The sequence below is a fragment of the Rhincodon typus genome, chromosome 38, assembly GCF_021869965.1.
Source record: "Rhincodon typus isolate 14 chromosome 38, sRhiTyp1.1, whole genome shotgun sequence".
NCBI classification, from domain to species: Eukaryota; Metazoa; Chordata; class Chondrichthyes; order Orectolobiformes; family Rhincodontidae; genus Rhincodon; species Rhincodon typus.
Window position 1 is genome coordinate 7,404,335 of NC_063369.1, and position 13,745 is coordinate 7,418,079.

General features: G+C 40.5%; 1 protein-coding gene across 1 annotated transcript in view; it reads left to right on the forward strand.

Annotated features, from left to right (window-relative positions):
* LOC109917140 (protein Hook homolog 3-like) overlaps nucleotides 1-7,022 on the forward strand; it is a 37,117-nt gene extending 30,095 nt beyond the window's left edge. Inside the window, exons 18-20 of the mRNA XM_048617808.1 lie at nucleotides 129-233; nucleotides 3,077-3,148; nucleotides 5,606-7,022. Coding sequence (XP_048473765.1) covers nucleotides 129-233; nucleotides 3,077-3,148; nucleotides 5,606-5,746 — 318 coding nt within the window. The 3' untranslated portion in view covers nucleotides 5,747-7,022. The remainder of the gene's footprint in view (nucleotides 1-128; nucleotides 234-3,076; nucleotides 3,149-5,605) is intronic.
* The last annotated feature ends 6,723 nt before the right edge of the window (nucleotides 7,023-13,745 follow it).

Below are 13,745 nucleotides of genomic sequence, written 5' to 3' on the forward strand. Positions count from 1 at the left end.
CAGATTAACCCAGGGTAAGGATGACTGAAATTCCACCAGTGAGATTGACCATTACATTTTGAGCATTTTCCAGTACAGATGTTTGACTGGATCCTTCAAAATGTTTTCTGTTTTCCTTTTTCTCCCAGGTGATTCAAACCCTCGACCCAAAACAAACTCCAACAACTGCTCCTGAGGTCCAAGCCCTGAGAAACCAGCTGCATGAGAAAGAGGCTAAGATTCAACTGTTAGAGGTGAGGTTTTTAATTAGACGCCTTTGAAGAGCTGGTGAACAAGAGCTGTCCAATTAGTTTCGCTTGCTGTGTTCTTTCCCTGTGCCCCTGCAAATTTAACCTTTTTAAAGTTTTATTTAATTCCCTTTTGCAAGTTATTATTAAATGCTTTCACAACCCTTTCATGTAACATAGCATTACACTGTTTTTAATTCTCATTTTCCCCCTGCTGCTTTTCCTTAAATCTCTCTCCTCTGGTGATTGACTGTCCTATCATTGGAATCAGTTTCTCCCTGTTGCAAAGTGCCCGGATAAGAGCAAGAGAACAGTTTCATAATCTTCGAAATGTCACATTGCTTTCATTTTGATAGAAATCTTAGCGAACGTCTCAAGAGGCTCATGTTACAGTTCTTGCTTACTACTGAGTAGTTAGTAAATGCAAATTCCCTGAGCAAAAAGAAATCATCCTCACTTGCTAAGTCCACCATTTATTCTGTGAAGAGGGCATTCAGTAATGTACAGCATTGTTTGTGTCTCTCTGCATGTCTGTTGACGGTTTGTACTGAGGCCTGTGGTGGAGGTTGGCTGCACAGTGGCTCTTGTTTGCCCTGAACCTGTGTGGTAGGGACCTCTCTTCCCTTGGTAATACAAAGCCTGCCTGTCAACAGGAGGAGCTTGTTAGTGACTCCTTCCTTGATCCAAAGGATGTCTGCTGATAGATATTGCTCAGGAACATTCCTGCAAATATTCTGTTAAATGGAAGGTAAGCAGGAGGTGAATTGAACATATCATCATGGAGCAAGGTGCAGGATGGATGTTTTCAACCAACTTGTGTATTTTCATCAGTCAGCGAATCAGTGGGGGAGTGATGTCTGCAAGGACAAGAAGCCAGGGGAAGGGCTATTGAGTGGAAGATTCAGTAATGATGCACATTATTGCATTCAAATAAGTGTCAATAAAATGTGTGGAGAAGGCCTATGCCTAATAGCATACGTTTCTGCGAAGTGTAATAGGGCTAGTGCTGAATTGTGCAAATTTGGTTATTGTGTTGTTTTCAGATGTTCCCAAAAGGATGAAGTATCATCTAAAATCATTCCTAAATATGTTCCATTAGGATTTTGCATTTGTCTCTGACCATCCATGTAAAAAATGCAGTTTTTTTTTTGGCATTGGAATTGCAAATGCCAAACTAGAACTAACCATGTTATACAAGCTCCCTAGTAGTGACAACAAATCGAGAGGTCATGCATGGAGTGCAAGATGCCTTTTGTATTTGGGATAGCGGCAGCTGCTTGCCCTAATTATTCTTGCATTAATTTAGTTTTTCTATTATTAATATTGGTACGTAGCCAACTGCAGAGGGTGGAGTGTTCACACCAGAGAGAAAAGAGATTGCAATACATATTGCCCAATATAAAATTGTGCTCCAACAGAACAAACTAAACAGTTTGCCATCTTTTACTTTCCAATTTTTTTTCAAAAACCTTTAGAAACTTTTAATTCCCTGCAGTATCATTGGAGTTGATTATGACCTTACAAATGCAATCCAACAGAAGTTGCGGTGACAGTGGTCTTGTATATGTAAATGGTGACATAGTGATAATGTTACTGGACTAGTCATCCAGAGGCCTAGGCTAATGCTTTGGTGAACGTGGGTTTGAATCCCATCATGGAAGGCGTTGAATTTTGAATTAAAAACTAGCCTAAGTGCAGCCACTGTAGACTGTCCTAAAAACTCATCTAGTTTGTGTTATTGTCCTTTCAGGAAGAAAATCTGCCATCTTACTTCTCTGGCATTGTTGTGACTCCAGGCCCACAGGCATGTGTTTGAATCTTGGCTGCCATTCAGTTCAAGGGCAGTTTGGGATGGGCAACAGATGCTGGCCTTGCCAGCGATGCCCACATCTGTGAAAGAATTTTTGGTTTTAAATCCTGCTGTGCTAAGGGCATGGTCTGAATCTTGGTGATTTAGTTCCACATGCGGCCAGCATCCACTATAGAACCCAGTGGATTTTCATTGGCTGTTCTACTGCTGTGTGAGGTATAGCTCATCCTGGACAGGCTCGCACTCCCATTCTGACTGAATATCAAACAAGAAGCCTAGCAGAAAATCACTTGCACAATGGCATTGGAGTTCAAATTGTACACTGACCTATTCCGGGCCACTCACTAGCTACACCAGTTGATGGGACCCAAGTTGGGGACCTTACACAGAATCATCCTTGTCAATCAAGCAACTGCTTGTTCTCTTAAACAGCTGGACTATTCAGGGCTGTTGTGTCTCCATTCGAAAATGCTTTTTTCAAGGTTTAGAGATTAATGTTTGATTCATTAGGTCTGTAAAGTGCCTGAGTACCAAGGTTGCATCTTTAATGTAGAACATTTTGTAACTAGGCAGATATTGTTTTATTAAGTGAATAACTTGGAGTGGCTCAAGTTACATTGTTGGTGTTAATGTTACCCTTCCCTTTTATCTGTTCTATGCCATAAGTGGTAATGTCGCTGGATTAGTGACCCAGGACCCGAGCGGATGTTCTGCGCAAGAAAAATAAAAGATGAGCATGAGCAGGCCATTCGCCTAATTGAATACCTATTCAATTAGGCTAATTACGGGTGGGCAATAAAAACTGGCCTAATTGGTAATGCCCAAATCCCTTGAACAAATAAGAAGAAAATGAAATATACCATATTGGCTGTATCTGACGTCTAATATGCCCCTAACAATTGCATGAACACATGATGCTCTGTTTGATAATGCATTATGCTCTCAGGAAGAGCTCGAGGGCACTGTTCTTATTCTGGCTGGCTCTCTTTGTTTAAATGAGCCTTTTTTTTAAAAAAAATTACTTCCTGTTTCTTGTTAGAATGACTTCGAAAAAAACAAGTCCCAAAGAGACCAAGAAGAGAAATTGATCATCAGTGCCTGGTACAATATGGTAAGTCTCTAGAAATTTACTAGAACCCATGCCCAATTTATTTTTTTTTTCTCCCCTTTAAATCTGTAAAATCACAGCAAGTGTTTTCTTTAATATGCCATTCACTTATACACTGAGCTCCTAACCATTGCAGTTGAATTTGAAGAGTATCCTGGCAGATCTATAGGAAACAAAAATAGAAATGAAAGGGAATTAATAAAGCATTATTTTCAACACTTTAAGCGTGCAACATGCCAGGTAGACCAGATAAAATAAATTTCTTATCCCCAGCTCTCTGCAGACTATAAAACCTGACGTCCCAGCTGAAATTTAAATTCAATCTCTGGTTTCTAGACCCCATGCATCACTCCAATGTGCCACTAGGTGGTGGTGATGGTACATCTCTGAGATTAAATTTGTCAAGCAGTTACTCTTAAAAATAACTTCAGTATTGAGACTGAGATAGCTTTTAAGGATCGTTCGTGTGGTGCAGTGTTTAGTGGGGTAGCACCGTGTCTCAGTGGTTAGCACTGCTGCTTCGCAGCACCAGGGTCCTGGGTTCAATTCCAGCCTTGGGCAATTGTCTGTGTGGAGTTTACCCATTCCTCCCCATGTCTGTGTGGATTTCCTCCCACAGTCCAAAAATGTGCAGGTTAATTGGATTGGCCATGCTAAAATGTCCCCTAGGGCCCAGGGACATGCAGGTTAGGTGTGTTGGCCATGGGAAATGTAGGGGGATGGGTTTCGGTGGGATGCTCTTCGGAGGGTTGGTGTGGACCTGTTGGGCCGAATGGCCTGTTTCCATGCTGCAGGGATTCTATGATGTCATTTTAACCATCCAGTTTAGACAAAGTTCTCATCTGGTAAGGAAATGAAAGAAGAATTTCAAACGCTGGTCATACACCATAAGGCCCAGCTCCATTCCAATGAATTTTCTTGCTGTCTTTTCACACATTCACACATTCTAAGGTGCCTCACAACTAATTAAATACTTATGAAGTGCCTTTAGTAGTAAGTTTAATAAGGAAAAGGATATTCAGCCCATGTTGACGATACCTCTACACTTGCAGTAGGGTGTGTGGCCATTTTGTTTCCATATTGACAGCATAAACTCTTCCCCTCTGTCCCACCCCCACCAACCAAACAGAATATCCTCTTCATTCGTGCATCAATGTTAATTGAGTAAAACTGAAAAGAAACATTTTACTTGAGCAATTTTATTAGGTGCTGCATTGGCACAGTTTGCCTCCAGACTGTTTTATAAGTTGCTGCATTGTTTTGGAACTTGGGAAAAGAAAGTCAAAACAAAGGCACTTTACAAATGAGGAAGACAGTCAAAGGCAAAGACCACATGGGCAGTGATTCAAACAGAGAAAGAAACCTACACTGCTGTCTGACCCAACAGTAACCTGCACAGCTACTGCCTTTGCTGTCTGTTTTCAAATATCTCTAGACATCAGAGTTTGTTCTAAGAAAGATAAACAAAAGCAAAATTCACAGCTGACCTTGGAGAAACCTGTGTGTGGGAGCTCACGGCAGGGGACCAACTAAATAGCTTTTTAAAATGTAACCTTACTGGTTTTCTTTTGTAAATCTACAATGGTGAGTAGCGTGGGTTTTTTTCTGATTTATATGTTGTTATTGAGATCTGTCTCTTGATTAAACTTTAAAAATATAAAAGCATTGGTACTAAGTTAGCCTGGAGCAGCGTTTTTAGAGCAGTAAGACTGTGCTATTTTCTGGGTCTACATGGCTTCACCAGAACTGCCTACAACCCAAAATCCGTTAACATCTAAAAATTCAGTACGGCCTCAGTCTCGATGCCAGATTTGAGTTGTTCTACCCAAGACCATTCCAATGCTTGGGTGCATTATCGAACAAAAATTAACGCTGAGCCACATGAATTACTAGGACAGGTGCTTAGAGGTTCAGTGAGAGAGGTAGATTTCTAAAGAACATCTTAAAAGGAGAAAAAAGTGGCAGAGCTGTAGGGAGGGAATCCCTGAACTTTGGAGTCCAAGGATGAGAATTTTAATCACAGTCATCGCTTAATTGGGAGCCCAAACACTCAGAGAACTATCCTACTGTACTTTGTACAGTTGCCATTTCTTGCCTACCTGAGAATCTCCATTTAATACCTCATCTGAAAGACAGCAATTTTGACACTTAGGCCACCACTTCAATTGAGGTCAGTGCTCTAAGTTAAACCTTCAAATCTGTAATAGGGGCTGAAAATATACTGTTTTCTCACTGACAACTGCATCAAGGCTAATCCTTAAAACTAGATTAATTAACCCTTGGATTTTCAGTTTGGGGTCTCTGAGCTCTAGTGCAGGGGTCACTAGGCTCCAGTAAGTTCATGGTAACGAATGGAAGTGTTATCGGAAGCTGTCTTCTTTTGTTTGTAGTTATCAGAATTTGTTGACTTCTCTGCGTTGAAAGTTTTGGATTTGCCTTACCTCTGCTTTGCTCTCCCAGGGCATGGCTCTTCACCAAAAGGTAACAGAGGAAAGGTCTCGGGGCCACGGTCAAGCACAGTCGTTCCTGGCCCAGCAGAGACAGGCGACTAATGCACGTCGGGTACATCCGAACCGGCTGCACCAATCCGTGACGAGATAACCTGCTGATCCTGCCCTGCGGGCTTCAAGAGCAATTACAGTACCTCAACACCACTACAGCCCAAAAAAAACAAGGAACAACTGTCCTTGCCAAATGGTTATCTCATATTTATTTTCTCCCTTGAGGTTTTTAAGTTATCTGGTAGGAACTTTTTTTTAAAATATGTTGCCATCTTCTCTTTCTTAGCATTTTAAAAATTAATTGCAAGTTTTTGGTTTGACATTAGGACCTGTTCGTATAACTATACCAAATGTCAATGATCTCTTTTTGGGGAGAACTACTAAAGGGATACGAGGCTGACCATGCAAAAGAATCTGATGGAGTGCAGATCCATCCATTACCCAGGGTTTGGGTAATGATTTGCTCTCTAAGCTGAGTTCTTTTATTTCCTTTGTGTGACTGTTCTTAGTCGCTTTTAGTTTTCTCTCCCTTTCTTTTACCACCATACCTCCCCTTTATCCCCGTTCCCTTCAGCTCTCCCTGCTCAAACAGATTGTTTCAGTTTTAAATCAAGGCAAATCAAAGTTGACCAGAAGCTATGGAGGTACTGTTTGCAAGTGGAGGTTAGCCTATGTGATCCTCCCTCTGTGATAACACTAATACTAGTCTGACAATAAGTTCTTGCATTATTTTTTTTAAGAGCTGTCCTTCAAATCGGGGTGTACTTTGGGACAAGTGTCCTGAATCCTATTTAGTTATGATACAGAAGTAGTTGTAGATTGGACTGACAATACTAGGCTGCTGCATTTTGGAACATTACTGGCACGATTTATACCCAAGGTACTTGCACTTTATTAACTGGTAGCTAATTGATTCTGATTTAATTTGAATGGTGGCAAGCAAGCTCAAGCTTGCGTTGAAGTGGAAGGGTTTATTTTGTCCATCCCAATGAAGGTAGTGGGACATGGATCCCCTGCGATTGATGCAGTGTTCTCTGTTTCCTATTGCTGGAAAATCTCAACACAGTTTTAGGTTTTGTTTTCTCTGTTTCTGGATAATTTAGGACAGCTGAATTTTACTCAGTTTATGGCTAATTAAATTTTATGATTTTCTTGCTGATGTGATGATTGATCTTCAGCACTTTGGGAGTAGGCCTGTGAAAGTGGTCAGAAATCATTAGATAAACTGAATTCTTCCTGAAGAAAATACTTCAGTGTATATTTAAATTGAATGGAATGTGTAGCTGTACTCAACACAGCATAGAAAGGTATTATGGAGTCTAGATTCTATAATTTGTCCTACATTTTGTTAATTTAAATAAAGTTTGTGTCCTTTATTTATATGTAGTTGCTTGCATTTTTTTTAAACACTTCAATCAGAGTGCTGTGTAATTATTATTGTACTGTGTGTAGTCCACATTGTTGCTGAAGTCATATCGGTTAGATTGCAGAGATGGGAAGGGGTAGAGATATGACAGGATTGGGATATTTTGATTCATTAACATCCATAAGTTCAGTGAACTTGTTGTTTTCTATAGGGTCATTTTTTAAAAAAGAGAAGGAGCCAAGCAATCTGAAAGGAAATTGATCCATTTCAGAGCCACCTCCAAACACCTTGAGGTGTTGATGGTGGGGGCAGAGATCTGTTTCCTTTTGGTAACAGTACATCCCTTCCCCATATTTGCCAGACTTAATCAGGCTATAAGATCTGGAATCAAATTGTTCGAGGACAGCCAAGCAACATAATCAACTTTTATTATAATTTCAAGAGCACTATTGATAAGTTAAGCACAAGCAATAGGTGATCGAACAACTTAGACATTCCGGTGACATTACATTTCCAGTGATATAGTATTCAATCGCCTTTTTGAAAGATCCATCCATATCATTTATACATGCAAAAGCTCTCACTTCCCCAAAAATGAATTTGTTAAATATTTTTTAAAAAGACCCATTTAATAGAAAATTGGAAAAAAAATTATAAATATCATCTAAGGTACAGAAGTCTATTGTACAAATGTTTAAGTTCCAAATTTATCTTCCCCCATTTGAAGGGTGTGCTCTGTGTCCTGGATGAATGCCCTTTCTAATGCTAGGTTTTACAATAATATACACCTCCAATCTGGACAATCAAGCCCAATGTTTCTTTCCGCACGTCACAAAGAAAATGCCAGAGTAATGTGTTACTGGAAAGAGTTGAAATGAGGGAGGGGATCAGACTGGGTAGACAATATCCAAAGTCTCCAAACACAGATGGATTTCAAGAATGGATGTGGAAGGAAATTGGTGCTGTTGATTCATTTGCTGTCCAATGCCACAGCTATCTGTTTAGCTACAAATGATCAGCATTGGTTTTCCAGGGACAGGTGTAAGGGAAAATGTTAGAGTGAACTCATCGAAAATCCACCCACCCCTCCATCTTTTCTAAATCCTAAAATCATCTCTTGCATCGTGTTCCTTCATAGCCTTATCTAGGTTGCTAGATTCAGGTTGATTTTGCCACTCTGCTTTACTTGGGAGTAACAGAGGTTAAGTTCTAAAGTTTCAAAATGATTTTTTTTTAAGCTCTTGGCTTGGAATCCCATGGCCCATTCTGCATTGTAAATGGTTTGTGCAATTAAGGAGGTTAAACCCCTGTAGTCCTCGTGGTGAAGGTATGTCCACAGTGGTATTGAGTAGGCCTTGGACCTAGTGACGCTGAAGGAACAGCAGTGTATTCCCAAGTAAGGATGAAACACGACTTTGAATTGGTGGTTTCTCCTTGAGACTGCCTCTCTTGTTCTTCTAGGCGGGTAGTGGTTATGGGGTTTTGATACTCATATAGTCTTGAAATTCATCCTAGCAACCGTTCTGTTCAATTGTTAAATGTGTTCAAGAAAATTTTCTTTATCAATATGTAGATGTTCCTAATAGAGAAGGTGAAAAACTTGACCTTCTCTTGGGTAATAAGGCAGGGCAAGTGACTGAAGTGATAGGGACATACTTTGGATCTGGTGATCGTAACTTTTTAAAACAAACAGAATTATGAAAAGGACAAGACTTCCATTAAAATTAAAGTTTTTAATTGAAGTAAGGCAAATTTTAATGGTATGAGACAAGAACGTTCAAAAATTGATTGGAGTAGACTGTTCACAAGTAAAGGGATGTCTGATAAGTGAGAGGCTTTCAGAAGTGTGATAACGAGAGTTCAAAGTCATTATGTTCCTGTTAAAGTAAAAGACAAAATCAAGATATTGAGGTTCTAGTCAAGAATAAAAAAAAGAAGATAATTTATTAGATAACTGGATTCAAATGAATCTCTTGAACAGTATAGAGATTGTGGGGGCATTCATAAGAGGGAGATCATCAAGGCAAAGAGAGGATATGAGAGAACCTCATTTGCCAAGGCTAAGGATAATCCAAAAAGATTCTACAAGTACATTAAGAGCAAGAAAGCAACTAGAGAGAGAGTATAGCCCCTTAAAATCAAAGAGGTTGTCTTTGTGTTGAACCTCAGGAGATATTCAATGAATATTTAGCATCAGTTTTTATTGCGGAGAAAGAAATGGTGGCTAGAGAACTCAGGGAAATAAATATTGATGTTTTGAAAACAGTTCACATTACAGAAGATGTACTGCTGATGGATAAATCTCTAGAACCTGATCAAGTATGTCCCAGGACTTTGTGGGAAATTGGGTATGAAATTACGGGGCCCCTTGCACAAATATTTGCATCATCTATAAATAAAGGTGAGGCGCCAAATGACTGGACAGTGGCTAATGATGTGCCTTTGCTTAAGAAGGGATGTAAGGAGAAGCCTTGGAACTATAGACTTCTGACTTCAGTGGAGGTAAGTTGTTGAAAGTGATTCTGAAAGATAGAATTTATATGCATTTGAAGAAGCAAGGAGTGATTAGGGATAGTCAACGTGGTTTTGTGTGAGTGAAATAGTGTTTAATAAACTTGATTGCATTTTTTTGAGGAAGTGGCCAAGAAGATTGAGTGCAGAGTGGTAGACATTGTTTACTTGGACTTCAGTAAAGTCTTTGACAAGGTTCCGCATGGTAAATTAATTACTAAAGTTAGATCACATGGGGATTCAGGATGAGCTTGCCAATTGGACACAAAATTGGTTTTATGGCAGGAGACAGAGTGTGATGGTGCAGGGTTGTTTTTCAGACTAGAGGCCTGTGACCAGTGGTGTTCCACAGGGATCGGTGCTGCATCCACTTTTGTTTGTCATTTATATAAATGATTTAAATGAGAATATAGAAGGCAATGGATAATAAGGTTGCAGGTGGCACAAGATTGGTGGTATAGTGGACAGTGAAGAAGGCTATCTAAGACTGCAAAGAGACCTAGGTCAATGGGCTGAAGAGTGGCAGATGGAGTTTAATTTGGATAAATGAGGGGTATTGCATTTTGGTAAAACAAATAAGGGCAGTACTGATATAATTAAAAGTAAGGCCTTGGGTATCATTGTAGAACAGAGAGACCTCTGTTTGAGGACTGTGGGACTATACTCATTGGAGTTTAGAAGGATGAGAGGGGATCTAATTGAAACTTTCAGAATACTGAATGGCCTGGACAAAATGGATGTTGGGAAGATGCTTCCATTGGTAGGAGAGTCTAGGATCCGAGGGCACAGCCTTTAGAGTAAAGGGAAAACCTTTTAGAACGGAGATAAGGAGAAACTTCTGGTGAATCTATGGAATTCACTGCCACAGAAGGCTGTGGAGGCCAGGTCATTGAGTACATTTAAGACTGAGATAGATAGGTTCTTGATTATCAAGGGTTACGGGGAGAAAGCAGGAGAATGGGGTTAAGGGAACTTATCAGCCATGATTGAATGGTGGAGCAGACTCAATGGGCCAAATGGCCTAATTTCTGCTCCTATGTCTTATGGTCTTACCTCGGTGTTCAGGTACATAATTCTTTGAAGTTTCTGAGGTTCTTGAGTAGATTTGTAGCTCGGGTTGTGGATGCTTTGGTTGGTTCGCTCGCTGAGCTGATCCATTAGTTCGCAGACATTTCATTACCCTGCTGGGTAACATCATCAGTGCAGCCTCTGATGAAGCACTGTTGGGTTTTCCCTTGCAGTTGTGTATATATAGGGTCTAGTTTTGTGTGTTTGTTGATGGCCTTCTTGGTGGAGAATCAGGCCTCTAGGAATTCCCATGCTTGTCTCTGTTTGGCCTGACCTAGGATCCTGATGTTGTCCCACTTGAATTGGTGATTCTCCTTATCTGTGTGAATGGAGATGAGTGAGCATTGGTCTTTTTTTTGTTGCTAGTTGGTGTTCATTTTGTCGTGATGAGTGTGTTAGGGCGTGCGGTATTTTCCTGTTGTTGTTCGTGTGATAGGCATTGTTGGATCGTAATATACAAAATTCCATGCAAGGACTGCAACAAACATTACATTGGACAGACTAGAAGAAAATTGGCCACAAGAGTACATGAACGCCTACTAGCAACAAAAAGACACGACCAATACTCACTCATCTCTATTCACACTGATAAGGAGAACCACCAGTTCAACTGGGACAACACCAGGATCCTAGGACAGGCCAGAGACAAGCACGGGAATTCCTAGAGGCCCGATTCTCCACCAAGAAAGCCATCAACAAACACGTAGAACTATACACCACTGCGAAGGAAAACCAGAAGTGAGGTAATCCAATCCAACGGACCCCAGAGTTTAAATACCAGGCGGGAAAACACAACAGCGCTTCATCGGAGGCTGCATTGATGATGTTACCCAGCAGGGTAATGAAACGTCTGCGAGCTAAAGGGCCAGCTTGGCAAGTGAACCATCCATGGCACCTTTGAAGTTTGCATCGCATATAGATTCAGGTAGTTAAGAAGGCATTTAGCACTCTTGCCTTCATTAATCCGGCTGTTGAATATAGGAGTTGGGACATTATGTTGAGGTTGTATGGATCGTTGGTAAAGCCTCTTCTGGAGTATTGTGTCCAATTCTGGTCGTTGAGTTATACGAAGGATATTCTTAAGCTGGAGAGGGTTCAGACGAGATTTACCAGGATGTTACTGGGAATGGGGAGAAGCTGGACAAGTTGGGACTTCTTTTCACTGGAGTGTAGGAGGCTGAGGGGTGACCTTTTATAGAGGTTTATAAAATCATGAGGGGCATGGAATGTGATGAATTGCAAAGGTCTTTTTCCTAGGCTGGGGGATCTCAAGACTAGAGGGCATATTCTAAGATGTGAGGACAAAGATTTAAAAATGATATGAAGGGCAATTTGTTTTGCACAGGGTGGTTCATGTGTGGAATGACCTTCCAGCAGAAGTGGTGGATGTAGGTACAGTTATAACGTGTAAACGACATTTAGATAAGTACATGAATAAGAAATGTTTGGAGGGAAATGAGCCAAAGGTAGACAGGTGGCACTAGTTAAGTTTGGAAATATGGTCGGCATGGACTAAAGGGTCTGTTTCCGTGCTGTATGAATCTAATTTTCTTTGATAAACAAAATCCCTCTCCCTAACTCACCCTTCATGTCCTCTGCATAACAGATAATGGAAGGGTTCTAACAAAGCCTTTTAAAATAACCAAGAAGTCTACTAAAAGTGTTCTAAGTGAGCAATTTAACAAATACACAATTCCAAATTCATCAGCTAGTTATTTTGCATTTCTTGTGACAAATCACAGCTGCTAGGGCAATGCTTTCAGCCATTTCACGATTTTTCAAAGCAGGAGAAAAGATCCTTGAACACCCCCAAAAAAACTGCACTGACCATTGTCCAAATTTTCTTTTTTATTCATTCACACGATGTAGGTCACTATCCAGGCCAACATTTATTTAAGGTTGGGAGATGCAAGGTTTTGAGATCTTAGGGAATTCCAGTGGATCTTAGGGAAGCGGCAGAAAAGTGGCATTAATCCCAGTGCTGGTGTTGAACAATTGAGCAGGCTTCTTGGGCCGAATGGTCTCTTCTGGCTCTTGAATTATGTGTTTAAATGGTTCATGCTGCCAAGGAGCTTCCTCCTACTCCTCCTCATGTAACCTTATTGGTGTAACCTGTCCTGTTGTAGTGTGTGTTTATTGATCTCGAATCCTTAAACACATTGAACATGACTGATGCATGTGATGATGTGGCTCAGCTATGTGTAATACATTGGAGGAAGGGTGACCCTATGGTGTATGATCCAAAAAGCTCATGCAGTGTGACAGCAATGTCAAATCCTCCTTCCTCCCCTAACAAATTGTTCCAAAGTCCATTCTTTCCTTAAACTTACACAGTACCCTCCCACAACTCCAACTCTCTTCCCCCAAACAATCAAGAATCTTTTCTCAAAATCTATGCAAATTGTCACTCTTCTCTGCAATTATTGGTGTTATTAAACTTCTCCAGTGAATTCCCATTGTTCACAAGTGGATGCTTCATGAATGCAGCAAGACATCCAATGCCCAGAGTTCAATGACTTGTGTCAGCTTTACAAAATCGAACAAAGGGAAATACACCTCACGAGAAACAAAGCATAAAATCTTATGCACAGGCAGGTGTGGTCATCTCAGAAGGAGTCAGTCAGTGAAGATTTTCAATCGAAAGCCAAGCCACAATCCCTGCTTTTCACTTTGCATTTCTTTCTTGTTCTTATTCATCGTAAAGGTGTATCTTTATTCATCAGTCACTGCCAATGCTCAAACTTATGATTCAGTGCAGACCTTAATGCTCAAAGTATAATCCGAGATGGATATTGGAAATATTGGCAGACACAAAAATGCATGTTGGGATTTGACATTAAGGAGACAAGTCATCAGTAAGTAATTTAGTTGGGGTGTGGATGGGGGCAGAGGGAAATGTTCAGCACCACAAACAAATGATGAACAGCAATTGTAAAGCAAAAGACCTTTCAGCTGTTCCTTGGGTTTTGGCAGATGGAACAGGAGTTTGATGTTGTACGTTCACAAGGCCTTTTCATCATAACAGTGGACATCCTAAATTCGGTCATTAGAGCCCCAAGAATTCTGACTTGTTCTTTCAAGCTTCACAGAAACGCAACCCATGACTTGAATCAGTGATGTACAAGGTGGGGAAAGTCTGCTCTCACAAGGTGCT